General features: G+C 47.2%; 2 protein-coding genes across 8 annotated transcripts in view; both read right to left on the bottom strand.

Annotated features, from left to right (window-relative positions):
- FBF1 (Fas binding factor 1) overlaps positions 1-13,803 on the bottom strand; it is a 29,305-nt gene extending 15,502 nt beyond the window's left edge. The window contains exons 1-11 of one of the 3 annotated variants that reach the window (XM_064369634.1): positions 12,786-13,803; positions 11,878-11,905; positions 10,774-10,815; positions 8,982-9,075; positions 7,577-7,637; positions 4,485-4,602; positions 3,870-3,947; positions 2,805-2,924; positions 2,331-2,466; positions 2,062-2,195; positions 772-871 (exon numbers count right to left, since the gene is read on the bottom strand). In XM_064369634.1, coding sequence (XP_064225704.1) covers positions 772-871; positions 2,062-2,195; positions 2,331-2,466; positions 2,805-2,924; positions 3,870-3,947; positions 4,485-4,602; positions 7,577-7,637; positions 8,982-9,075; positions 10,774-10,815; positions 11,878-11,905; positions 12,786-12,788 — 914 coding nt within the window. In that variant the 5' untranslated portion in view covers positions 12,789-13,803. Of the gene's footprint in view, positions 1-771; positions 872-2,061; positions 2,196-2,330; positions 2,467-2,804; positions 2,925-3,869; positions 3,948-4,484; positions 4,603-6,654; positions 6,706-7,576; positions 7,690-8,981; positions 9,076-10,773; positions 10,816-11,877 lie in introns of those variants that run through there. The other 2 variants (XM_064369635.1, XM_064369636.1) reach the window with 2 other exon arrangements.
- A 641-nt stretch (positions 13,804-14,444) lies between these two features.
- The window catches only part of ACOX1 (acyl-CoA oxidase 1), a 32,647-nt gene continuing 19,775 nt past the window's right edge, over positions 14,445-27,316 (bottom strand). For 4 of the 5 annotated variants that reach the window (XM_012453676.3, XM_012453677.3, XM_012453678.2 and 1 more), the window contains 8 exons: positions 26,939-27,108; positions 24,271-24,433; positions 23,635-23,825; positions 22,911-23,090; positions 22,677-22,782; positions 22,406-22,549; positions 21,446-21,652; positions 14,445-19,748 (listed from right to left, as the gene is read on the bottom strand). In XM_012453676.3, the coding sequence (XP_012309099.1) occupies positions 19,698-19,748; positions 21,446-21,652; positions 22,406-22,549; positions 22,677-22,782; positions 22,911-23,090; positions 23,635-23,825; positions 24,271-24,433; positions 26,939-27,108 (1,212 nt within the window). In that variant the 3' untranslated portion in view covers positions 14,445-19,697. Of the gene's footprint in view, positions 19,749-20,281; positions 21,141-21,423; positions 21,653-22,405; positions 22,550-22,676; positions 22,783-22,910; positions 23,091-23,634; positions 23,826-24,270; positions 24,434-26,938; positions 27,109-27,316 lie in introns of those variants that run through there. The other variant, XM_064369498.1, reaches the window with a different exon arrangement.

Genomic DNA, 27,316 nt, shown 5'->3' with positions numbered 1-27,316 from the left:
TGGGAGGATTACACTGTCAGAATTGTCATGGCAGGTTTGACAGCAGAGCTCCTGGGAAGTGGGGTGTGAGAAGCCCCTACAGAGGCCAGTGGTCTTGCTATCTGTCGGGATGTATGTTCCTTGGGGAGACCGAGTAACAGCACAGCCTTTTCTTTTATAATTTTTTTTGAGACGGAGTCTTGTTCTGTTGCCAGGCTGTAGTGCAGTGGTGTGATCTCAGATCACTGCAACCTCCGCCTCCAGGTTCAAGCAATTCTCCTACCTCAGCCTCCTGAGTAGCTGGGACTATGGGTGGGTGCTACCATGGCCAGCTAATTTTTTTTGTATTTTTAGTAGAGTCAGGGTTTCACCATGTTGGCCAGGATGGTCTCGATCTCCCGACCTCGTGATCCACCTGCCTTGGCCTCCCAAAGTGCCAGGATTACAGGTGTGAGCCACTGTGCCCAGCCTGACATGACAGCCTTTTATGACTTCAGGGGCTTTAGATGGAGGCCAGCCCACCTGCTCCTTTCCTTCTGAGGCTGGGTGGGGCACTGGCGAACCTGAGCAGCGGCTGGGATGGGTCTCCCACTGGGGCCATCTCCACCACTCTGTCTGGGCTGGCGGGACCAGGCTACCTCCCACTTCCTTCAGCCCTCGCAGAGCCGAGGGCCTTGCACACTGTGACCTCCCACACGAGACTCTTGGGTGGGATGGGGGACAGCTGCAGGGGCCTGTCTTCCCAGTGGTCGGCCTGTCTCAGAGGCCAAGCCCCCCATAGGCCCTGCCTACCTGACAGACAGCCGGCGGGACTGCCGGCCCTCAGAGGAGCCCACGGTGGGCTGATAGGCTCCGAAGGTGAAGTCCTCGTCACCCCATGCATCTTCGCTGTCTGTGAATTAAGGAGCCTGTGATCATAATCTGGAGTAGGGGGAACCAAGCTCATTTGTGGCTGCAAAATTCTGTCTAACAACAGCTGAATTTGGTAGCTTGTTGTATAAGACAAGCAGAGGGAAGCCGCTGTGAAGGGAGCACCTCAGGCACCAGCCAGGAAGATGCAGTGGCCTTGTGGCAGCCAGGCCCTACCCCGGGATCCTTCGAGGTCAGGCCCACTGAACTGCATGTGTCACAAGAACGATACTCGCCAGGCACGGTGGCTCACACCTGTAATCCCAGCACTTTGGGAGGCTGAGGTGGGCAGATCACGATGTCAAGAGATCGAAACCAGCCTGGCCAAAATGGTGAAAACCCGTCTCTACTACAAATACAAAAATTAGCCAGGCGTGGTGGCATGCACCTGTAATTCCAGCTACTCGGGAGGCTGAGACAGGAGAACTGCTTGAACCCAGGAGGCAGAGGTTGCAGTGAACCGAGATTGTGTCACTGCACTCCAGCGTGGGCAGCAGAGGGAGACTCCATCTCAAAAAAAAAAGAAGAAAAGAAAAGAAAGCTGGGTGCAGTAGTGCATGCCTGTAATCCCAGCACTTTGGGAGGCCAAAGTGGGTGGATCACGAGGTCCCGAGACCATCCTGGCCAACGTGGTGAAACCCTGTCTCTACTAAAAATACAAAAAATATTAGCTGGGCGTGGTGGCACATGCCTGTAATCCCAGCTACTTGGGAGGCTGAGGCAGGAGAATCGCTTGAACCCAGGAGGTGGAGGTTGCAGTGAGCCAAGATCGTGCCACTACACTCTAACCTGGCAACAGAGCGAGACTTGGTCTCAAAAAAAAAAAAAAAAAAACACAGAACCATTCTCAGCCGACGGCTTGTGGGCCAACGCTTTGAGATACACTAGCCAGAGCAGTGCTTTTCAAATGCAAGCTGCTACCCATGAGAGGCCCGAGAAACTAGCTGAATGTGTCACAGCCAGTGTATTTCCAGATCAAACAGCATCAATCACAGACGACCGAGCACCAACAGTGGTCATGGTGATATTTCATGATGCTTCTGTCTCAGCTACAGACGTGTAGAGTCACGTGTGTATCCGGATGTGAAGCTGACTTCTTATTACAGGTTGTGATGAAAGCCTGGTCTAGAGGCCTCCCTCCCCTCCCGTTGCATCCCCTGAAAGCCTCCTTACCCTGTGGCCTCTGGTACTTCTTGTCTAGCTTGAACTCCCTGCGCTCCCCTGTGCCCGGGCGGGTCAGGAGTTTGGTTGCCGTGCTTCGACCCAGCAGCTCATCCAGCGTGGAGCGAGCAGGGCGAGGCCCTTCCCTGCAGGACGGGACACAGGGCAGGAACATGTGAGTATGAGGGGCTCTCGGGACCCCTACTGCACCTGTCTGCCAGCTTTGCCCTGAACTGGAAGCAGCAGCCTGGCCAGGGCCCTCTACTTATAGGGATTCTTACTGGTCTCCCATCTGCCTCTTCTCTGCTTTGGGGCTGTCTCCAAACCCCAAGGTGGCCATGATGTCATCTCCATCATCAAACAATTCTTCTTTTTTTCGGATGGGGGTGTCCCCAGGAGTTAGAGGAATAGAAGGACCTAAAAGACAGAACACAAGGCCCAGTGCCCACAGCCTGCTTGCCCTTAACTATGATATCTGAATGGGCTGGGGATGGTTTCTCTGCACCTTTGGGTAGGACAGCAGGCTTTGGACCTGTCTGGTCCGTCCACAGGACCCAACTCCCCCAGGCTACTCCCAGGCTCATGATGCATCCTGCCTCCCTGTTCCTGAAGACTGATGATGATCTCTTTGTACTGGACCTTAGACTTCTGGTTCCCACCTGGGAGAGGCCCCTGGTTCTGAACCTGAAAGGATGGTCAGCCTGTTGCCAGTAAACCCTTCCCCCCGGCTGAGAAATGAGCCCAGTCCGCCCTACCTTGATCTCTAACTGTGCTGGGGCTCTTGTCAGAAGCTGTTTTGCTCTCTGTCACAGGCGGCTTCTTAGTGATTCCTTCTTCATCATAGGAGAGAAGTCCTGCCAGCGGGTCCTCCAAGTCTCCCAGCAGAAAGGAAAGCACAGGTCAGGCTGCAGCACTTAGTTCAGGAGAAGCAAGCCTGAACTGGGGGAGGAGCCCTCAAGTCAAGATTTCCAGGCCAGGCGCCGTGGCTCACCCCTGTAATCCCAGCACTTTGGGAGGCTGAGGTGGGCCGATCACGAAGTTAGGAGTTCGAGACCAGTGTAGGCCAACATGGTGAAACCCCATCCTACTAAAAATACAAAAAATTAGCTGGGCATAGTGGTGCACACCTGTAATCCCAGCTACTCAGGAGGCTGAGGCAGGAGACTCACTTGTACTTGGGAGGCGGAGGTTGCAGTAAGCGGAGATCGCGCCATTGCACTCCAGCCTGGGCAACAGAGCAAGACTCCATCTCCAAAAAAAAAAGATTTCTATCTGCTCCAGTACACAAAAAGCCCCCTGGCATCTGGAGGGTGGGGCCTAAGGGAACACCGAAGGGCTGGGCAAGGGGATAGGGAGTCAGAGGGTGGCCCTGGGCTTATGAGCCTGCCTCAGGCTTGCCTGTGGGGCCTCTGACTTGCAGGCTGCATGGCCTTCTAGAAATGTCCCAAAGGCATCAGAAGAGAAATAAAACATCTACACATTCTCCATTCTTCGAGATAACTTTGGGCACAGCAAAAAAACAAAGAAAAAAAGAAAAGAAAAAAAAATCCACACATTCAGGACAGGAAAGGGACTTCTCCCTATACTTTGGAAAATCTTCAGTGTGCTGTCTGGCTTTAAGGCCTTGCAAATAAGTTCCCTAATATCTTAGCCAATGTCGTGTAACTGGTCCCGACATGAATTCATGAGGAACTACACTGGTGGCACCAACTCTCTGCTCCCCACGTAACATACGCAGCAGCTAGGCCTCGGGCCAGCACGTGTCCCCAGGCCACCCCCAAACCAGAGTGTCCCAGAGGCATGACAGAAGCCTATGGTACCTTCAGAGGAAAACCTCCTGTTCCGATGCCCAGAGCTGCTGGGAGACGGAGGTGACTGCTTGGTGGGAATGGCACCCCCTGCAGGAAGCAGAAGACAAGGTCGTGGGCCCGGGTCTCTCCTGGCCAAATTCCTCCTCCCACACCATGGATGGGGCCCCTGGGATGGGTGCACTTCTTCCTGGGAAGCTGGGGCCTCATGGCCATGGGCACGGCCAAGGGAGGGCCTCCAGTTCTCCCATGGGTTTCTGCCAGGGAAACATGGTAGGAGCTACCTCTGCTCTCTAATCATGAGTCACTCCAGAGACATGGGTTCCGGAGAGGCACAGGCTACCATAGAGTTCTCCATTTTAACTCACACAGCCTCTCCAGGAGCTGCCCATGTTGGACTCAGAGGGACTGGAACAGCTCGAGGAAGGGAGGAAACTCAAGCTGTCCCCTTACCCCACCACACACACTCACACACACACGTACAACTGCTCCTTGGCCTCTCCATCCACGCAAAGATAACCCAAGGACACAAATGCTTCCTTCTAGCATTTTCCATGTCCTCAAAGTCTCCCTAGCAAATTCGAGGAGCCATCTCCCCTGCACCTTTCTCACTGGCTACTGACTCACCCGCAGGCTTGGGGTGGTTGGGCAGCTCTCCTTTCCCAGGGTCCTTTGCAGCTTTTTTGCTAGGGGCTGGATTAGACATCTTCAGACCTAAGATATCAGCAACCATGCCATCCAGGTCCTAGAAAACCAGGGAGGGAGGGCAGAGGATGATGTCTGATGAGGGGGTGAGGACTTCCACCTGAGAGAAAAGGGCTGTTGGCATGCCAGGGGCAGAATTGTGAGAAAACAAAGGAAAATGAGAAAACTACTGAAAAAAAACACTGAGTTAAGAAAGAAAACGAAGGCGGGGTGTGGTGGCGCACGCCTGTAATCCTAGCACTTTGGAAGGGTGAGGCGGGTGGATCACAAGGTCAAGTGATCCAGACCATCCTGGCCAATATGGTGAAACCCCATCTCTACTAAAAATACAAAAATTAGCTGGGCATGGTGGTGGGTGTGATGGTGCACGCCTGTAATACCAGCTACTCAGGAGGCTGAGGCAGGAGAATCGCTTGAACCTGGGAGATGGTGGTTGCAGTGACCGAAGATCACGCCACTGCACTCCAGCCTGGTGACAGACTGAGTCTCTGTCTCAAACAAAAAGGACAGGATATCACTCTGTCACCCAGACTGGAGTGCAGTGGTGCCATCACAGCTCACTGCAGCCTTGATCTCCAGGCTCAAGTGATCCTCCCACCTCAGCCATGTGAGTAGCTGGGACTACAGGTGAACACCAGCTAATTTTTGTATTTTTCATAGAGATGGGGTCTTGCTATGTTGTCCAGGTTGGTCTCAAACTCTTGAGCTCAAGTGATCCACCGGCCTTGGGCTCCCAAAGTGCTGGTATTACAGGTGTGAGCTACCATGCTAGGGTTTTTTTTTTTTAAATACAGAGTCTCACTCTGTCATCCAGGCTGAAGTGCAGTGGTATGATCATAGCTCATTGCAGCCTCCAACTCCTAGGCTCAAGCGATCCTACTGCCTTGGCCTCCCAAAGTTCTAGGATTACAGGTATGACTGACTGTGCCTGGCCTTGGAGGAGAAAGACTTCCAGATGAGGTTAAAGAAGATGAATCTGGGCCGGATGTGGTGCCTCATGACTGTAATTACAGTATTTTAGGAGGCCCAGGTAAGAGAATCACTTAAGGCCAGGAGTTTAATGTTGCAATGAGAGATCACAGCATTGGACTCCAGCCTGGCAGCCTGGGTGACAGATGAGATGGTGTCTCTGAAAAAAAAAAAAACAAACAAACAAAGAAAAAACAAGCGCCCCATAGGGCTGTAACCAAAAGCTTGGCCTTCTCCTAGGGACCGTGGCAAAATGGGTTAACTAAAAGGGACAAAAAAAACCCAGGGTGAGACAGGGGGGTACTGCTGGCTGCAAGGAGAAGAAAACAAGATGTCCTAGGCCAAGCTAGAGATTATGTTCTTATAAACTGTTCAGAATCTGTGCCTTAAAATTCCACTGCAAAGATCAGCACTGGATTTATCTGATGAGAAGACAGCAGTATTGAAGGGGCTTGGGTGGGGATGTGGAGAGAAATATGGAGAAAGGCGAAGAGCAAGCATTAGAGGAGACAGTCTGCCCCCCGTCCCCTAGGTGGAGGTGAGGGGACCCAGTCAGGTGAGCCTCCAAGTAGGGCTGGCCCCACTTCCCCAGAGGCCTGTGGCAGCCTCCACTCTTTTTGTTTTTTGAGACGGAGTCTTGCTCTGTTGCCCAGGTTGGAGTGTAGTGGCATGATCTTGGCTCACCACAACCTCCACCTCCTGGGTTCAAGTGATTCTCCTGCCTCAGCCTCCCAAGTAGCTGGGATAACAGGCTCATGTCACCATGCCCCGCTAATTTTTGTATTTTTAGTACAGACAGGGTTTCACTATGTTGGCCATGCTGGTCTTGAACTCCTGATCTCATGATCTGCTCACCTCGGCCCCCCAAAGTGCTGGGATTACAAGCGTGAGCCACCGCGCCCGGCATTAGCAGCCTCCACTCTCCATATACCAGGAATACTGGTCGATACTCAGAGAGGCAAGAAGGCCAACGGCTCACAGACAAGCTCCATGCTTGCCCGAGGAAGGGCTCAGAAACACAGGTTGTAAAGGGAGAAATTAGAGGGAGAATGAAGTCTTGGCACAAAATATCATTACCCCACCCCACCCCCAGCCTTAAGAATTGTGCAAGCTGTTTCCTTACCTTCATGGCCTGAAGCAGAGCCTATGGGTCTGCCTCTGAGACACCTGAAACCTAAGTCCACAAGGAGGGTGAGGACACAGACAAGGAGGCACACTAGTCAAGGCCCATTAAAACTCAGGGCCTTGGCCCCTTGCTGCTGTTAGGGCATATGGCGCGGCAGGGGCAGAGCTTGGCTAATGGAGCTCACGCAGGAGGGTGGTTTTGTTCCACTTGCTTGGGCTTGGCAGTCGTTTGAAGCCAAACCTGCCTGGTTGTAGAGACTCCAAAAGCACTGCCCTTCCTGCTCCTCCCAGCCGTGGAGAACCCTTTCATCCAGGACTGGAATTCTGCTCCTTCCCACCCATGCCAATGGACAGCTATGGAGTTTATTATGGGAAAGGAGCAACGTCTAAGACTCTAACAGTTTCAGGGAGCTCTCCTTTCTACTCATCTTACTACAGGAAAAAGGATGCAGGCCGGGCATGGTGGCTCGTGCCTGTAATACCAGCACTTTGGGAGGCTGAGTTGGGTGGATCACGAGGTCAGGAGTTCGAGACCAGCCTGACCAACATGGTAAAATCCCATCTCTTCTAAAAATGCAAAATAATTAGCAGGGCTGGTGGCACACACCTGTAATCCCAGCTACTTGGGAGGCTGAGGAAGGGGAATTGCTTGAACCCAGGAGGCGGAGGTTGCAGTGAGCTGAGATCACACCACTGCACTCCAACCTGGGTGACACAGCAAGATTCCATCTCCAAAAAAAAAAAAAGGATGCTGCTTTGGGTTCACTCGGCAGCCTCTGGGGCATTACTTTGCTTTAAGAACAAAGTGACTTTGCAGGGATTTCTAAACCCTTTGTGGGCAGCCCATTGGCCACGACACCCATCTCATTGTTTCTGGGCATAAGTAGAGAGGTGGAGAAGTGGGGAATGGCCAGGCTTACCTCAGCATTAGCTTCTTCCAGGCCTGCCACGGGGCTGAAGACACCATCTCCCAAGAAGGACCTGCAAAGAGGAGGCATCAGCCCCTACCTGCATCCCAGGGCACTGGATGACTCTAAAAAGGGGAAGAGTGGCTTAGAAAGTCCAAGGAAACTAAAGGGAATGTCACAGGCCACCTGATGCAGTGATTTTCCACTTTGTTAAAGCAGTAGAACTGCTTTAAAAACAAATTGTTAAAAATAATACATAAAGGGCTGGGCATGGTGGCTCATGCCTGTAATCCCAGCACTTTGGGAGGCTGAGGCAGGCAGATCACTTGAGGTCAGAAGTTCGAGACCAACCTGGCCAACATGGTAAAACCCTGTCTCTACTAAAAATACAAAAATTAGCCAGGTGTTGTGGCGGGCACCTGTAATCCCAGCTACTAGGGAGGCTGAGGCAGGAGAAGCACTTGAACCCGGGAGGTAGAGGCTGCAATGAGCCGACATCACGCCACTGCACTTCAGCCTGGGCAACAGAGCAAGACTTCATTTCAAAAAATAAAATAAAGTAAAACAAAACAAAAACGATATGTAAGAGAGAAAAACAACTGCTCCAGATCACATGAGGGAGGAGGGTCGTAAACCTCTTCCCTATCTCTCATCTGCCAGGTGAACTGTAGAACAAATGCAATTTGAAAATCACTGATCTAAGCCAATTCTTTAATTGTGAGGATAAGAAAATTAGGTCTCAGAGAAGTTCAGAAATTGCCCAAGGTCATACCATAAGTAACAGATGTAGGACAGAAGCCAGGACTGCTGACCTGTGCAGTTCTCTTTAACTTCCCCAGGATCCTTCAATAAAAGCAGGAGCTGGCCAGGTGCAGTGGCTCACATCTGTAATCCCAGCACATTGGGAGGCCAAGGCGGGCGGATCACCTGAGGTCAGGAGTTCGAGACCAGGCTGGCCAACATGGTGAAATCCCCCATCTCTACTAATAACAAATTAGCCAGGCATGGTGGTGTGTGCCTGTAATCCCAGCTACTCCAGAGGCTGAGGCAGGAGAACTGCTGGAACCTGGGAGGCAGAGGTTGCAGTGAGTTGAGATTGCGCCACTGCACTCCAGCCTGAGTAACAGAGAGAGACTCCGTCTCAAAAAAAAAAAAAAAAAAAAAAAGATGGGTGTGGTGCTGCATGTACCCATAGGCCCAGCTACTCAGGAGGCTGAAGTCAGGGGATTGATGCCCAAGAGGTCAAAGCTGTGGCAAGCTGTGGTTGTGCCACTGCACTCCAGCCTGGGCTATGGAGATTCTCTCAAAAAAAAAAATAAGTGGGCAAGCAGATGCCAAGTAGAAAGTAGGGGGTGGAGAGGCAAAGAGCATTTAGACTAAAGTAGGTCACGGATACCCAGGCTGACCCCGCCCTTACTTTGTTCTAGACTTTGAAGAAGGGAACATCTGAGATACACCTGTGGTGTCTCTGGCACGTGAAGCTAGTTTAACAGGCTTCTCAGGTAGTGTCACTGGAAAAAAAGAAAAGAGAAAACGTGTCATTCAGCTAAAGGGACCTGGAGTCAAGATGCAAAGGCTTGCAAACTCCCTCCCCAAGCTGTCTCTGTGTTAGGAGGAAGGAAACTGCCACCATAAGCAGGTCCCAATGTCACCCCTTGGAAAACCTGAATGGGAGAGAGGGTGGAACATTTCCAAGGAGGAAGTCAACCCTAAATGCCAAATACCAAATGAAGAGCCCAACCCAACTGCACCCCGAGAAAATGCAGGAGGAACAACTGCTTTTCCACAGCCCAGACTGTAGGCTGGAGCTTTGTGGGTTCTCTGGGGCCATGTGGGGGAAACCTAACCTGAGCCTCTCTGTCCCTGGTGAGCTTTGCATGACCATGAAGCCATGCTCCTTAACAGACCAACACGAACACAAATAATATGGGTTAGCATCCAGAATATACAAGGAACTCTTACAACTCAATGATAAAAAGACAAGTAACCCAATTAAAAGGGACAAAGGATCTGAACAGATATTTCTCCAAAGAAGATATACACATAGCCAATAAACACATACGAAAAGATGCTGAACATCATTAGTCATTAGGGAAATGCATATCAAAACTACAATGAGATACCCACTTTATACCCTCTAGGATGGCAATAATCAAAAAGAAGGAAAATAACTATTAGCAAGGATGTAGAGAAACTGGACCCCTCTTACATTCTGGTGGGATAGAAAACAGCACAGCTGCTGTGAAAAAGCGGTCTCCTCAAAAAGTTAAACCTACAGTTACCATATGGTCCAGGAATTCCACAAGGACTGAAAACACATGTCCACCCAAAAACTAGTAGACAAACGTTAGTAACAGCAGTATTCCTAACAGCCAAAATGTGGAAATAGCTCAAGATATCCATCAACTGATGGACGGCTAAACAAAATGTGATTTATCCACACAATGGAACATTATCTAGCCACAAAAAAAGTTATAAAGTACTGATTCATGCTACAGCGTGGATAAACATGGAAAATATGCTACCTCAGAGAAGCTAAGTGTGCCAGGCATGGTGGCTCATGCCTGTAATCCCAACACTTTGGGAGGCTGAGGCAGGTGTCTGAGGCCAGGAGTTTGAGACCAGCCTGGCCAACATGGCGAAACCACATCTCTACAAAAAATACAAAAATTAGCTGGGTGTGGTGGTGTGTGCCTGTAGTCTCAGCTACTTTGGAAGCTGAGGCATGAGAATCGCTTGAACCCAGGAGGCAGAGGCTGCAGTGAGCCGAGATTGCGCCACTGCACTCCAGCCTGGGTGACAGAGTGAGACTCTGTCTCAAAAAAAAAAAAAGTGGTTGCCTAAGGTTGGAGGGAGGAGAGAATGAAATTGACTACTAATGTGTATGGGGTTTCTTTATGGGGTGATGGAAGTGTTCTGGAATTAGGTAGTGGTGATGGTTGTACATCTTTGTGAATATTCTAAAACCCCTAAGTTGTATACCTTACAGGAGTAGACTTTATGCTATGTAAATTATATCTCAATTTTTAAAAAAGGCTGGGTGTAGTGGCTCATGCCTGTAATCCCAGCACTCTGGTTCATGAGGCAGGAGGATCAATTGAGCCCAGAAGCTTGGGACCAGCCTGGGCAACATAGTGAGAAAAAAAAAAAAAGCAACAGCAACAGCAACAGCAGGCCAAATTAGGGGATTCTGGGAAAGGGGCACTTACCATCACCCCCTGGAAGGTCATCAAGTAAATCATCAATGGAGCCTGGAACAGAAAAGGGACTGTCATGACTTCAGGAGGAAAGAAGACTGGCCCTTAAAAACCTCAAGGCTTGAGACTTGCCAGAAGGCCTCAGGGTTTTCAGATGTTGGGACTTAGGCTTAGCTCTCCTCTCATTGGCCATGAGATGTTTTCTAAGTCTCTAGCACAAGCCATACTGCCTTGTTGAAACATCCGGAGGCAGAAATTTAAAATAACTATCTCAGCCAGGCACAGTGGCTCATGCCTGTGATCCCAGGACTTTGGGAGGCCGAGGTGGACAGATCACGAGGTCAGGAGTTCAAGACCAGCCTGGCCAACATGGTGAAACCTAATGTCTACTAAATGTACAAAAATTAGCTGGGTGTGGTGGCATTTGGGCGTGTAAGCCCAGCTACTTGGGAGGCTAAGGCAGGAGAATCTCTTGAACCTGGGAAGCGGAGGCTGCAGTGAGCCAAGATCGTACCACTGTACTCTAGCCTGGGCGACAAGAACGAGACTCTGTCTCAAAAAAATAAAATGAAATAAAATAACTAAAAGGATGATGGTGCAGATTTTCAGCAGAACCTGTATTCTACCTGCCTACCACGGCACACTGGCCAACCGTCAGCCTTCCAGGCTCTGAACGCAGCCCAGTGCAGCTCTTTGGGAAAAGTTCCCAAGATTTCTAGGCACAGGGAAGCTACTTTCAGACAAGTAGGCTCTTTGTACCCTTCCATCAAAGACCCCCCAGAACTGGTCTGGATGTCCTCATCAATGGCCACTGTCTGGGGGAGGCACGTGGGAGAGCCTAAGTGCGAATACCGAATTTGTTTTCCCACCCAGCTTTCCCACGCTGAATCCCAACCACATGTTTCTGGATACAGAGCCCAGGGAGGATTTTTTCCAAACTTCTCTGAGGACCAGTGAGGCAGCATAAGGAAGACCAAGGCAGCTGATGGAATGATGGGAAAAACAGCAAGACTCTCATCAAAAACATTTAAATAAACCACACATCTCATTGTTCTGGGAAAAAGGGGAAAAAGGCCTATATTTGGCATAAGAGTAATATTCCATCTCTCCACTCACCTTTCCATCCCTTCTTGGTTTTTGGCGCCTAAAATGGGATAAACAAATCACATCAACATAAGCAAACAGTGAACACAGGTGGAAACTGGAAATGCAGAATGAATCGCGTTGTCTTGTCAAGTCACCAGCAGCAGGGGCACCAGTGGCATTTGTAGATATTTGTAGATGGAAGTCCTTTATGTGTCCCTAGAGTTTCTGAGAACAGATTCATTCAGAGCATGGAAACAGCCCCACTAACCAGTGATGGGTGCCAATGGGTGGGCAGAAGTCACTTCTTTTCCAGACACGACATGCAAACCTCTCCCAGCCGAGATTCATGTGACTGGAAATGTCTTCTATTCTATGCCCCGACTCCTCAATAACCAGGAACAGACACTTAAAATTGCTTCCAGGCCAGGCACAGTGGCTCATGCCTGTAATCGCAGTACTTTGGGAGGCCAAGGTGGGCGGATCACCTGAGGTCGGGAGTTCAAGACAAGCCTGACCAAAATGGAGAAACCTTGTCTTTATTAAAAATACAAAAAAATTAGACAGGTGTGGTAGTGCATGCCTGTAATCCCAGCTACTGGAGAGGCTGAGGTAGTAGAATTGCCTGAACCCAGGAGGTAGAGGTTGCAATGAGCCAAGATTGCGCCATTGCACTCCAGCCTGGACAAAAAAGCGAAACTCTGTCTCAAAAAACAAAACAAAACAAAAAACCTACTTCCAGCTGGATGCTCAGAAGCTCAGAAGCAACCTTACTTGTCGGAAGTTTGTTATCAATGCCACCTCCTGTCACTCTTCTCCAGGGTCTCCATCCTGGTCCTTGCCACCCAGCCCCCAAAGTGCTGCATGCAGTCAAAATCTTTGGGGATGCAGGATGGGGGCATGTTGGAATTTCCATGCATCTTACTTTGAACTCTGCCTACCATCTCAAGGCTCTCGGGGTTGATCGAAGCTCCTTTACAGCACTGGCCAGCTCATTTGGATTCTACCCAAATCAGGCTCATGCTTCCTAATGAAGAAAATGAAAGTGATTGCTTAAAAATGATGTAGCTTTGGTCAGGCATGGTGGCTCACACTTGTAATCCCAGCACTTTGGCAGGCTGAGGCAGGCGGATCACGAGGTCAGGAGTTCGAGACCAGCCTGACCAACATGGTGAAACCCCGTCTATACTAAAAATTCAAGGTGTTGCCCTTTCACAGGCAACACCCATGACTACTTTCTAGGCAGCATTTAGCACAAAAGCAGGTGTGAGCTCTGGTTACTCTTTGCCATGATATTCTTTTTCTTTTTTTTAAATTATTTTTAGAGACGGGGTCTCACTGTATTACCCAGGCTGGTATTGAACTGTGGGACTCAAGCAATCCTCCTGCATTGGACTTCCAAAGTGCTGGGATTACAGGTGTGAGCCACCACGTCCAGCAACACGATCTTCACTGACGGTAGAAATATTTCCCTTTACATAGGCAGTAAATCTGAACCACTGAGAATAGTTTTCCTCAGAATTAGCTCTCTTCCTCCCACTCCTCTGCTTTACCAAAACCCACCTACAGGATGTCTTGGCAGAAATAAGTCAGAGAGGTCATCTTTATGTCCCAGGTGTTGGCCTGTCCTGTTATTGGAATGCAAAGGTTAACTGGGCTTACCTACAGAGCCCACCCCGAATCCTTGTGTTTTCTTTCTTTCTCCTTTTTTTTTTTTTTTTTTTTGAGACGGAGTCTCGCTCTGTTGCCCAGGCTGGAGTGTGGTGGCACGATCTCGGCTCACAACCTTTGCCTCCCGGGTTCAAGTGATTCTCCTGCCTCAGCGTCCCAAGTAGCTGGGACTACAGAGGCGCACCAGGTGTTTACAGATCCCGAGACCACCTCTAAGCAAAAGCCCTCCCCGGAGTCGCCCCTGCGTCCCGAAACTCCGCGCCCCTCAATGCGTCACCCTTCTGAGCGCTCGACCTATCTGGCCCCCAAGAGCAGCCTGTAACGCTCCCAGCCCCGGAAGCCTCCCGTTACGCGCCGTGCCCCGGGAGGCGCGGCCGTCGGGACCAACGCCGGCCCCGGCTCCATTCAGATCGCCCAGCCTAGCCAGACTAGGCCTCCGGCTTCCCGCCGCTGCAGCCACCCTCAGCCATCGGGCCTCCAGCGGAAAGGCGGACCCAAGCCATCCTGGGAGTTGTAGTCGGCGGTCCAGTTACCCTCCCGCACCGAGGCGGCGGGGACGCCGTGAGGAACTACAGCTCCCAGGGAGCCCCGCGAGAACGTTGGCGGGGCCGGGCCTCTGCCGGCGGCGAGCATGTTGCTAGGAGCTGCCCCAACGCCTCTTCGGGAAGAGGGCGCCAGGCTCAAAGGCCCTCTTAGGGACTGCCGGGGACACTCTTCCTGCCCTCTTCTGATGGCTGACACGTGGCCGGCGCGGAGGCGTGAGAAATGTGTTGATATTGGAAGGGTGACAAGTGAATCCACAAATTCATCCGTGTTTATTCCACACCCCAAAAAGTGACTGACCTTCCTAATAATCCAATCAAAGCTGTATAGCCAGAATGAAACCCAATGCTGTCGCCCCACAAAAAGATACGTCACATTTTGTCTAGTATGTGCTAATTATCAATTTTATTAAGTGTTATTCAATATAACAGAGGAAAGAACGGTTTGCAGTTTGGCTTACCCGCGGTGGTGGCAGGTCACCGCTGGCCAACCGTGATCCATTCACATGCTCTGGCCAGGTGCCCATCGTCCTCCTACCGCTACCCCGCCAGGACACCATCAAGCCAGGGCTGGGTAGCAACACATACTAAATGCATCTTCTCAGGTATGAACCAAACTCACACCACAACAGCAAAGGGGGAAAAAGACAGCAAAGTAATGATCCACTCCCAAGGGATACATTTAGTTGAATCCATAGCAATTGGAAATAAAAAGGCATTTATTAAGTGTAGTCAGCAGTCTGAATGTGGAAGGTGGAAATCACACATTTACTACATAAAATAAAATCTTAAGAAACAATTCAAAACGTATTTTGGTTCAGAATTCTTAAAAAATTCCCCAATTTTCCATGATCTTCCCAAGACAAGCAATGACCCACTTAAATTTAAGGCAAAAACAAACACCCTAGAATCTAGGAATGTGCACATATGCAACACCTAACGTCTGGCAACTCCAACAATGTTCCTTATGTGTTTCTATGTTTACTATCATGGACCACAGGAATAGGTACTGGAAAATTTGTTAAGTGTGAACAGTTAAAAGCAAAACCCCATCATCAGTATTTTTTTTTTATTTTTATTTTTTGAGACAGAGTCTCACTCTGTTGCCCAGGCTGGAGTGCAATGGTGCGATCTTGGCTCATGGCAACCACTGCCTCCCAGGTTCAAGTGATTCTCCTGCCTCAGCCTCCTGAGTAGCTGGGACTACAGATGCGTGCCACCATGCCCAGCTGATTTTTGAATTTTTAGTAGAGATGGGGTTTCACCATTTTGGCCAGGATGGTCTAGATCTCTTGACCTCATGATCTGCCCACGTTGGCCTCCTGAAGTGTTGGGATTACAGGCGCGAGGCACCGCCGACCCCCATCATCAGTATTTTAAAATAAAAAGTCATTTTAGTAAATTGCAGCGTCACTTGTTCTAATCCTCCAAGAATGTAGTAGTAAATAAATAGCAGAAATGATTTCCCCGAATTATTTCATGAAAATGATCAAAAACTTTATCTAAGTCAGAACATCAAGACTCTTGGTCTCAGGTCATCAATTTCCTGGCACTCCTCCTCTCTCTAGCTGCAGTAGCAGCTACTGCTTGAAGACAACTATATATCCCAGGCATACCCTCTACACGTATAAAAGATGTGCAAGTGTTACAGATCACCTACATCTAATTCACTTCCTTTCTAATAAGATGGATGAAGAACTCAGAAAAGGGAGAGGAGGGATTTTGAGCCTAGCGCAGTTGTCTAAATAATTATTGATTCACAGGGATCTCCAGGATTATGCATTTGGAGAGTTTTATTTCTCCACCCAAAGCCCTGCAGTGAAGAAAATCCAAGAATTAATATATAACATGTTGGCTGGGTGTGGTGGCTCACGCCTGTAATCCCAGCACTTTGGGGTCGGGGGGGACTGCAGATCACCTGGCCAACATGGTGAAACCCCATCTGTGCTTAAAATACAAAAATTAGCTGGGTGTGATGGTGGGTGCCTGTAATCTCAGCTACTCAGGAGGTTAAGGTGGGAGAATTGCTTGAACCCGGGAGGTGAAGGTTGCAGTGAGCCGAAATTGCACCATTGCACTCCTGCCTGGGCAAAAGTGAGATTCTGTCTCAACAACAACAAAAGATGTAACATGTTGGCCCAGCGCGGTAGCTCACTCCTGTAATCCCAACCCTTTGGGAGGCCCAAGCGGGAAGAATCACCTGAGACCAGGAGTTCAAGACCAGCCCAAGGAAACATAGCCAGACCCTACCTCCAAAATATAAAAAAAAATTAAAAATTAGCCAGGTGTGGTGGTGCACACCTGTAACTCCAGCTTCTCAGAGGCCGAGGCAGGAGGATCACTTGAGCCCAAGAGTTGGTGGCCACAGTGTGCTACAATCATACCACTGCACTGCAGCCTGGCTAAGAGTGAGACCTTCATGGGGTAGAAAAAAAAGATCTAAACATGTTAACTTTAGGAACTGTAAAATGCCTTCAGGTATATGTAATCTGAAATTACAAGTGGTGACTTCTTGTAATAACAGCATATGAACACGGTGAATGTTGTAATGTTCTGAAGATAAGCTGATACTTAGTAGTGGTATGTTCTAAAGACAATAACACCAACTCTGCTTTGAGGTCACTAAAATGACCTCATTCGTATTCATAAATACGAAGCATAAAGTAGAACTCCAAACACTTGAGCAAGAAGAAGTCATTGCAGATAGCCAACACATCTATTAAACCTCAAATTTGCAATTTTGTATTCTGTTGAGAGTACTTTTTTTCAAAAAAGGCTTAAATCAATATCATCTAACACACACACACAAAATCTCATTAATTCTACTCACTCTGGGTGAGGTACTGTGGCTCACACCTGCAATCTTAGCACTTTGGGAGGCTGAGGCAGGATGATTGCTTGAGCCCAGAGTCTGAGACCAACCTGGGCAACATGGCAAAACCCCATCTCTACAAAGAAAGAACAAATTGGCCCAGCACAATGGCTCACACCTGTAATTCTAGCACTTTGGGAGGCCAAGGTGAGGAGATCACCAGGTCGGGAGTTCGAGACCAGTCTGGCCAACATGGTGAAAGCCCATCCCTACTAAAAATACCGTATTCCCAGCTACTCTAGAGGCTGAGGCAGGAGAATTGCTTGAACCCAGGAGGAGGAGGTTGCAGTGAGCCAAGATCACGTCACTGCACTCCAGCCTGGGGAACAGAGCGAGCCTTCGGGCTCCCCTCCCCCACCAAAAAAGAACAAATTAGCCGGGTGTGGTGGCACGTGCCTGTGGTCCCAGTTACTCAGAAGGCTGAGGTGGGAGGACCACTTGAACCCAGGAGGCAAAGGTTGCCATGAGCCAAGATTCCACCACTGCATTCCAGTCTGGGCGACAGGGTGATATCCCATCTCAAAAAGATAAAAATACAAAATAAAAACTCTACTCAGTAATTTTGGAGAAGACAAGGTTAAAATCTATCTTTGTACTTGTGAAAATGGCTCACAAAATTTTGAATCCAACGGACCCAAACTTGTCAGTGGCAGTCTGGTGTGGTAGAGAGAACAAACTGGACCTGCCACTTCCTTTAAGGTGTAGCCAACAAATGTGTACCAGGTACTTCCAAGGACTCCTAAAATGACTGGAGCCACTCACAACTATTGCTACATACGACAGGAATTATGCTGATTTATAGCTATCCGCTCCGGCAGGTTTCACCGCTTTCTTTTTTGTTCTTAGTGTTACTGAAATCTAATAAACCTGTATTTTACATTTCTTCAGAATTTAAACCTATGCTTAATTGTATGGCATATTTTCTCTCTCTTAATAGTACAAATCAGTGAAGTTTACTATATCTTTACTCTTTGATTATACTTAATAAGGTTCAAGACAGAACATTCCAAATATTAATAAAAATAGCATCAAATGTCAGATTTAGATTTTAAATAAAACTTGAGGTACTGGGTCAAAGGGGGCTCTGTAGTGTCTATGAGCTCCTCAAACCTGCTAAGACAGCCCATCTATGCATCTGGATTAGGTGGGTGTCATTTCAAACACCCTCAGATCCTGCCCAGATAGTCATCTGTGAATAAAGTATTTCAACACTAATTTTGAAACAATTCTACATCTAGCAGGTCAGTATTAAGCCATTTAAGTTTACTTTCTATCATTTTCCAGAATCTGAACTACTGTCAAGACAGACTCACATGAGATTAACACAGGTTTAATCTTCAATCTTAACACAATTATCAATTAGTTCTCCCAGTGGAAAGATTAAGGCTTCTGTCAACATGTAGCATTTCTGCCGTAACCTAAAAGTCTCTTATTACCAGTTCTCCAGGATAGATTTTATGTCAGGTCCCAAGATAAGAATTATGTTTCCATGGAATTATACCATATTCTTAGGACTGATTCTAGAACAGCGGTTTCATGAGGCATATGACACAGATAAAAAAAAAAAAAGTGACTTACATTGATTTTAAGAAAAAAATAAGAAGTATGTATTTAACTTTTAAATAAAGAATGATTGTGTAAATTAGATTTCAACTGAAAGGACAATGTAGCAGTTCAGATGAAGCTCCTAGAAATCTACTGAAAACAAAGCCATACATATAAGAACTAGAACCTATGGAACTTCCATTTATCTTCTAACTATAGTTTTTTGGTTTTGTTTTTCCTCAGTTGTTAAAAAAAAAAAACAAAAAAAACCCCATAGTTTCAATGATTATATTTTCTGAACCGAAAATCAGAACACATGGTTTGTGTTAAAGGGTTTTTCTGTGCTACTTTTGGGAGTGAGGTGACCTAAGTGACATTTTCTTTTTAATGCCAAATATGGTAACCTCCAAGCTTTTAATGGCTTATGCCAAGATGACAGAATATTTGATATCTGATTGTCCCAGAAAATCCAGTTAATATGGTCACCACAGTTACAGCAGTGCCACAGCTGAGAGCTCTCCCTACGCTTCCTACTACTGTGACAATTTATTGATCCTTCAAATGGAAAATTACTAATTACACGAGACAACGGTAGGCCCATGCTGAAGAACTCCTCTTGTTGGAAAAACGCTAGCATGAATAGTTTGCTAAACGCAATCCATCAGCAAAGGAGAGCAAGCAGGCAGAGACTGTGCGAAGCACAAACTCATTCACATTAAGTTTTCCAATTAGTTTCCTTCTCCTAGTCCCTTTTCTTCAACCCTGCTTTTAAATCAGGCCCCCATGGTTAAGTCTGGTAGGAAACTGAGCAGGAAAGCTTGGAAGGGTTTCATACCACTTTAAAAAACACCTTTGCTTAAAAACCCTTATATAGCCAGTGATTAGCAATTAAAATGTGAAAATAATTAACTACTTAGTAGTTAAATTCTGCTAATTATCAAAGGTCATAGTCTATTGGGATCAGCAGCATTACAAAAGGAAGTAATACCGCATTTCTTAAGCTTGTTCTGAGTCCTTAACAGGTGTCTTTCAGTGTTAATTGCACTTAAAATATCTGTTTTTCATTTAATCTCTGAAATCTGTTCATTTTTTTCCCTTCATTTATAAAAAGGGGTCAATTTATCATTTGCTCTATAGCTATTTGAATTTGAAAAAGATTCCACACAGATTTAAGTTGCACACAAGTACTTCCTGGAGCAGATTCAACTTGTCCTTGTGCCATTTCAGAGCTTGGACTGCAGTGACTTCAGGTGCTTGTAGTAAGATTCGTGGACCTGTAGGGAAGGGAGAGAGAGGAACTACTGACAAAGAGTTTGCCTTGTTAAATAATATACCCTTTTTTTTTTTTTTTTTTTTTTGAGACGGAGTCCTGCTCTGTTGCCCAGGCTGGAGTGCAGTGGCACAATCTTGGCTCACGATACCCTCTGCCTCCCAGGCACCAGTGATCTTCCCATCTCAGCCTCCCAAGTAGCTGGAACTACAGGTGTGTGCCACAATGCCTGGTTGATATTTGTATTTTTTGTAGAGATGGGGGTCTGCCACGTTGCCCAGGCTGGTCTAGAACTCCTCAACTCAAGTGATCCACCCACCTCAGCCTCCCAAAGTGCTAGGATTACAGGCATGAACCACTGTGCCCGGCCTGTGGTTGTTTTATCTTAAGAGTCCTAATCTTGACCGGGCGCGGTGGCTCACACCTGTAATCCAAGCACTTTAGAGGCCAAGGCGGGCGGATCACGTGAGGTTGGGAGTTCAAGACCAGCCTGACCAACATGGTGAAAAAAAAAAAAAAAAAAGAGTCCTAATCTTTCAGAGCTATGCGTTGAATTATTTATGAATAAAAGTATCTAATATCTTAGGCTTATTTCAAAATCCCCAAGAGGAGGAGGAGAGGTGTTCAGATCAAACACAGCTGGTCACGAGTTGATAGTCACTGCAGCTAGACAAAGGGTGTACGAAACAGCACAATGGAATTCTTTGTGTATAATTTATTCTATTATATTTGTGTGTGTGTGTGTGTCTGTGTGTGTGTATTTTTTGAGATAGAGTTTTTTTGCTCTTGTCATCCAGGCTAGACAGCAGTGGTGCAATTTCGGCTCCCTGTAACCTCTGCCTCCCAGGTTCAAGTAAGTCTCCTGCCTCAGTCTCCCGAGAAGCTGGGACTACAGGCGTGAGCCACCACACCCCGCTTATTTTTGTATTCTTAGTAAAGACAGGGTTTCACCATGTTGTCCAGGATGGTCTCGATCTCCTGGCCTCATGATCCACCGGCCTTGGCCTCCCAAAGTGCTAGGATTACAGGTGTGAGCCACCGCACCTGGCGATTTCTTGTATTTTTAGTAGAGACAGGGGTTTCACCATTTTGGCCAGGCTAGTCTCAAACTCCTGACCTAGGGTGATCCACCCATCTTGGCCTCCCAAAGTGCTGGGATTATAGGCGTGAGCCAACACACCCGGCTTGTATATACTTTTTAATGTTCAATTTGTTAACAAAAATTGAAATTGATTAAGACCCTGGTTACTGTGGGACTAACCCAGTTCCCTTCTGAGCCTGTTGCTCTAATAAAGTGACTGTCAGAAGTGGCCACAGTGCTTTCAAAGCTTTCACAGATAAATCTCTTTCCAGAGGCCTTTCTTGCCTCAATATTAAAGTGAAGACTTTAAAAAAGGTGCAAAGTTGGGAGGCCGAGGCGGGTGGATCACGAGGTCGAGAGATCGAGACCATCCTGGTCAACATTGTGAAACCCCGTCTCTACTAATACAAAAAAATTAGCTGGGCACGGTGGCGCGTGCCTGTAATCCCAGCTACTCAGGAGGCTGAGGCAGGAGAATTGCCTGAACCCAGGAGGCGGAGGTTGCGGTGAGCCGAGATCGCGCCATTGCACTCCAACCTGGGTAACAAGAGCAAGACTCCGTCTCAAAAAAAAAAAAAAAAAAAAAAAAAAAAAAAAGGTGCAAAGACATTGGATTTTACCTCTGCTTTGTTCAGTGGGGAGTTCTTAGCCCACTCAAACAGGTTTTCATACACATTCCCATCATAGCGGCCAAGCACGGAGCCAAGCGTCACATCCTGAAAATCAAATGCATCAACCAAAGCAACAGCATCTGAGCGAATCAGAGTGAGTAACTCCTTTACACGCTGGTTTACTTGGGTAATCTGAGACTCTGTCATGATGCTCCCCTAAAAGAGACCAAAATAAGTAAATAAAACATACATATATATAGACAGACATAATTATATGCATATACAGGTAAAAAGCAGACAATTATTTTTCTTATATCTTTCTGTTTTTTGAGACAGAGTCTTACTCTGTCACCCAGGCTGGAGTACAGTGGTGCCGTCTTGGCTCACTGCAACCTCTGCCTCCAGGGTTCAAATGATTCTTGTGCCTCAGCCTCCCTCATAGCTGAGATTACAGGTGTACGCCACCATGACTGGCTGATTTTTGTATTTTTAGTAGAGATGGGATTTCACCATGTTGGTCAGGCTGGTCTTGAATGCCTGACCTCAAGTGATCACTGCACCCGCCTTGGGCTCCCAAAGTGCTGGGATTACAGGCGTGAGTGAGCCACTGCGCCAGGCCAACAATTATTTTTCTTAAAACAACAAGGCTGGGTGGGGTGGCTCACTCATACCTGTAATCCCAGCACTTTCAGAGGCTGAGGTGGGTGGACCACAAGGTCAGGAGATCAAGACCATCCTGGCTAATATGGTGAAACTCTGTCTTTACTAAAGATACAAAAAATTAGCCGGGCGTGGTGGTAGTAGTCCCAGCTACTTGGGAGGCTGAGACAGGAGAATCGCTTGAATTCGGGAGGCGGAGGGTGCAGTGAGCTGAGCTCGCGCCATTGCACTCCAGCGTGGGTAACAGCAAGATTCTGTCTCAAAAAACAACAACAACAATAAAAAGACTTATACTTAGAAAATACTGACCTGAAGAAAATCCCCTGTATTCTGACTGATTCCATACAGAGAATACAACAGACATAAATTCCTTAAGACAGCCTGAATGACTTTATCTTGGATTTTGAGGAGTTTTTCTGAAAACAGCTTAACTACCACATAGTGGCAATGTGCCTAAGATAGAAAGAAAACACCAGAGTTTGAGAATGGAAAAAGATTCAATACACAGTGACTAGGGTTTCTGCACTAGAAAAGGCAGGATGCTGGGGGGCAGAGAAAGAGAAAAAGAACTACCACTGACCTCACTTGCTCGAACGAGGTCAACAGAAGTTAGGTTCCATGCTACCTCCTTGCTTTTTCTGTGAATCACTTCTGTTTGAAGGTTTTTTGCAGCAATTTCTACTAATCTGTTAAGACACAGATTGCAGGTCTGAGGAAATGATCAAGTCATCAGATAGATGACAGATGCCTTCTTGTCACCTCTCAGGGCCCCAGCCCCACTGCTGTGTACTCTAGCTCTTGAGGGCGAGCTCACCTGGCTGCACGGAGTTTATATGCTTCTGTTAGGCTGTCGGGGCTGTTGATGTCCACCATGGTTGGCCAGACTGCTACCTGCTGTGGCTGGATGCGCTGACTGGGCAGGTCATTCAAATAGGACACCATGCCACACACCAGTTTTCCTGAGTGTACCTGGTCGTAACTTTTCATCAGGAACCTAAAAATCACCAGTAAACATACCTTTAGTAACTCCACTCTTTATTTTTTTTGAGATGGAGTTTCGTTCTTGTTGCCTAGGCTGGAGTGCAATGGCCCGATCATGGCTCACTGCAACCTCTGCCTCCCGGGTTCAAAAGATTCTTCAGCCTCAGCCTCCCAAGTAGCTGAGATTACAGGCATGCGCCACCATGCCCGGCTAATTTTTTGTGTTTTTTAGTAGAGACAGGGCTTCACCATGTCGGTCAGTCTGGTCTCGAACTCCTGACCTCAAGTGATCCGCGTGCCTCGGCCTCCCAAAGTGCTGGGATTACAGGTGTGAGCCATTGCGCCCAGCCCAGTAACTCTACTCTTGATATGACTTCAAATGATGTAACAGGTGCTTCATACTCTCAAGCACAGTGAGTCAGTATGGAAGGCAAAATTACATCTTCAGGAACATATATACATATATGGTGAAAAGAAAACATGGGAACAAGAACCTAGGAAAAGTACTAGAACATTCTTATGAACAGATGAGAGAACATCACGAATTTGATTCTCACCTAGCCGTCTGTAGCATCATGACAGTGTTTTCTCCCTCAAAGGTACAAGTTGGGGTGAAATTGACATAAATATTTGGAAGACCACTGCAATGAGAATAGCCATGCCCACCACAAGCCATCCGACATGCTTCAATGCCAGTGTTTGCCGTCCAGGAGGTGAAAGCCTTAAGTCCGGCGGTGAGGGCATGAAGCTGAGAGGACAAGCACAAATCCGTCAGGTGGTGCTGAGAGGCCAAGAACCAATGAGAAAACACACCCCTCCTCTCACATCCTGGCCACTGTCAAAACACAGCTGCCACACACGCAAACTGAAGAAGCGCAGCTGTCGGAGGCCAGAAGAACAGAGAACACTACCCATGCCCTCCTGTGCTGTTCTACTTGGAAAAAAAGTCACCACTTATGTTTCCCTGGATGACAAATAATCGATATGGTACAACATTTCTAATAACACTAAAAATACTTAAAAACAAACCCCACAGATCTTCATATCTGATCCACTTTCAACCAGAAAAACTTCTTAGAATACATAATTCTTTTCAGGCAATCAATCCCAACATTTAATTTTCTCTGGACATGGTCCAATAGGCAACCATGAAACAGAAGGGTGCCCACGAGTCAATGAGACCAAACGCATACCTCAGGGAGTTCACTTAGGTCCCCTTGACCAATGCCTTCGTTAATCCGGTGATAGGTCTCTTTCATGTATGCGCCCACAAACTGGAAGGCATAGGCAGTGGCCAGAAGTGGAAAGAGTTTATACTGCTGGGTCTGAAAATCCAAAATCTGCGGTTCTGGTTCACTACATTACATAGAAAATAATAATAATAAGTAAATGTTTATACAGAACTCTCTATGTGCCAGGTTCTAATGTAAGCGCTTGATATTTTAACTTTAGTCTTCATAAGGGCACTGTGAGGTAGTTACTATTATTATCTCCATTTTACACATGGGAAACTGAGAGGTTAAGAATCTGCCTGAGGTCACACAGCTCATATGTGGCACGTCTTAGATTTAAAATTGAGGCTATTTTCTTTTTTTTAAGATGGAGTCTCCCTCTGTCGCTCAGGCTGGAGTGCAGTGGTGCAATCTTGGCTCGATGCAAGCTCTGCCTCCCGGGTTCAGGCAATTCTCCTGCCTCATCCTCCCATAATGTTGGGATACAGGTGTGAGCCACGGTACTCAGCCAAATGTAGGCTATCTGGCTCCCGAAGACCATGCTCTAATTACCTTGTACTGCCTTAGGTTGACAGAATTTTCTGTCTGCATAATCCATATCTGTCCTAGTCTTTCCAGTATGATTAAGAAAACCACAGCTCCTAGCAACACATGAAACCAACACTAGTTACCCTAATAAGAAGGCAATGCTGAAAAGATCTGATTGCTAGATGGCTGAATATACTGTATTTTGACCACAATCTTGGAGAAGACCCAATGCACGGTGTTGAATATTTTGAAGTGTAAGAATTAGCAGAGGTCTGCTTGGATCAATTTCTTTATTACTTTTTAAAAATGTAATTATTATTATTATTATTATTATTATTATTATTATTTTGAGACAAAGTCTCCCTCTATCGTCCAAGCTGGATCACAGTGTTGCAATCTCGGCTCACTGTAACCTCTACCTCCTGGGTTCAAGTGATTCTCCTGCCTCAGTCTCCTGAATAACTGGAATTACAGGCACTGCCACTATGCCCAGCTAATTTTCGTATAAAGATAGGGTTTCACCATGTTGGCCAGGCTGGTCTTGAACTCCTGACTTCAAGCGATTGACCTGCCTTGGTCTCACAAAGTGCTGAGATTACAGACATGAGCCACTGTGTCTGGCCTTAAAATAAATTTATTATTTATTTATTTTTCCCTTTTTTTCTTTTTTAGTTCCTTATCTGCCATCTGAATTCCATATTTATTTATTTTTCATTAAGACAAGAGTCTCTCTCTGTCACCCAGGCTGGAGTACAGTGGTGCAATTTTGGCTTACTGCAACCTCTGCCTCCCGAGTTCAAGTGAGTCTTCTGCCTCAGCCTCCTGAGTAGCTGGGACTATAGGCATGCACCACGATGCCTGGCTAAATTTTGTATTTTCAGTAGAGATGGGGTCTCACCATATTGGCCAGGCTGGTCTTGAACTCCTGACCTTGTGATCTGCCTGCCTCGGTCTCCCAAAGTGCTGGGATTACAGTATGAGCTACTGCGCCTGGCCTATTTTAATTTTTTTTGAAAATGGACAAGCCTGCCCAACGTAGAAAAACCGTGTCTCTACTAAAAATATAAAAATTGGCCGGGTGTGGTGGCGTGTGCCTGTAATCCCAGCTACTTGGGAGGCTTAGTAGAATCACTTGAACCCAGGAGGCAAGGGTTGCAGCAAGCTAAAATCACACCACTGCACTCTGGCCTGGGTGACAGAGTGAGACTCTGTCTCAAAAGAAAAGAAAAGAAAATAGACACAGGGTCTCACTATGTTGCCCAGGTTGGTCTCAAACTCCTAGGCTCAAGTAATCTTCCTGCCTTGGCCTTCCAAAGTGCTTGGATTATAGGTGTAAGTTACCAAACCTGGCCAGTTTCTTTATTCGTTAGGAGTAAAAAGAGTATCAGGGAGTATCAGTGAAAGGCAGTTGCAGGAATAAACTACGGCCATGAATGCAAAAGGGAAACAAATTTAAAATCACTTTCTTTATTTTTTTTGAGATGGAGTCTTGTTCTGTTGCCCAGGCTGGAGTGCAGCGGCATGATCTTGGCTCACTGCAACCTCTGCCTCCCCAGTTCAAGCATTTCTCTGCCTCAGCCTCCTGAGTAGCTGGGATTACAGGTGCCCACCACCACGCCCTGCTTATTTTTGTATTTTTAGTAGAGACAGGGTTTCACCATCTTGGCCAGGCTGGTCTTAAACTCCTGACCTTCTGATCCACCTGCCTCGGCCTCCCAAAGTGCTGAGATTACAGGCGTAAGCCACCATGTACAATTTGTAGTTGCTAGTAGTAACTGGAACTTTCAAACTGCCTTTAGTGTGTTGAACATTTCACTTATAAAGCTCAAGTAATATTATTACTACTTTTCTTAGAAGGTTAAAAATAATAAGGTGGGTATTCTCTTTCTTTTTTGGAAGCCACTGATTATAACAAAGGTGGTTACTCCTATCTCTCCTCTTAAGAAAAGGAAGCCTAGATACCAAGTTGCAGGCCCAGTATCACCCTAGCCAATTTTGCAGTGACAATGCATCTTCTGTACTGACATCTGGGAATTCTGGGATCTGAATGAGGTGAAAACTAGGCCTTCAGTACTGAGCCCATCTCGGACTCTACCCTTACCCTGGCTTGATTTCAGACTGGTGCCTCACAGTGCTGTATCGGATGGCAATGGTGCATGCCTTAGACAGAGCCCGAGCAGCTTCTCCCACAAGGAAGGACCTGACAAACACCATGGTCCCGTAAGTCAGCTTGTTACTCAGCGGTTTCACATACGTGCCATCAGGCTTCACCTGGAAGAAGAATGTGGGACTGATGCTTACTTCTGTTAAGCCCAAGAGGCAGTTCAGTGGTTCTCAAAGTGTGCTCCCTGGAATAGCAGCATCAGCATCGCCTGGCAACTTGTGTGAAATACTACATCTTAGTCCCCACCCTGAGCAACTGAATCAGAAACTCCGGGGTAGGGCCTGGCAATCTGGGCTTTAACTGGCCTTCCAGGTG

The sequence above is a fragment of the Aotus nancymaae genome, unplaced genomic scaffold (assembly GCF_030222135.1).
Source record: "Aotus nancymaae isolate 86718 unplaced genomic scaffold, 86718_ANA_hifiasm-v0.15.2.pri h1tg000089l, whole genome shotgun sequence".
Classification (NCBI taxonomy): domain Eukaryota; kingdom Metazoa; phylum Chordata; class Mammalia; order Primates; family Aotidae; genus Aotus; species Aotus nancymaae.
This window is presented reverse-complemented; position numbering and strand designations above follow the sequence as displayed.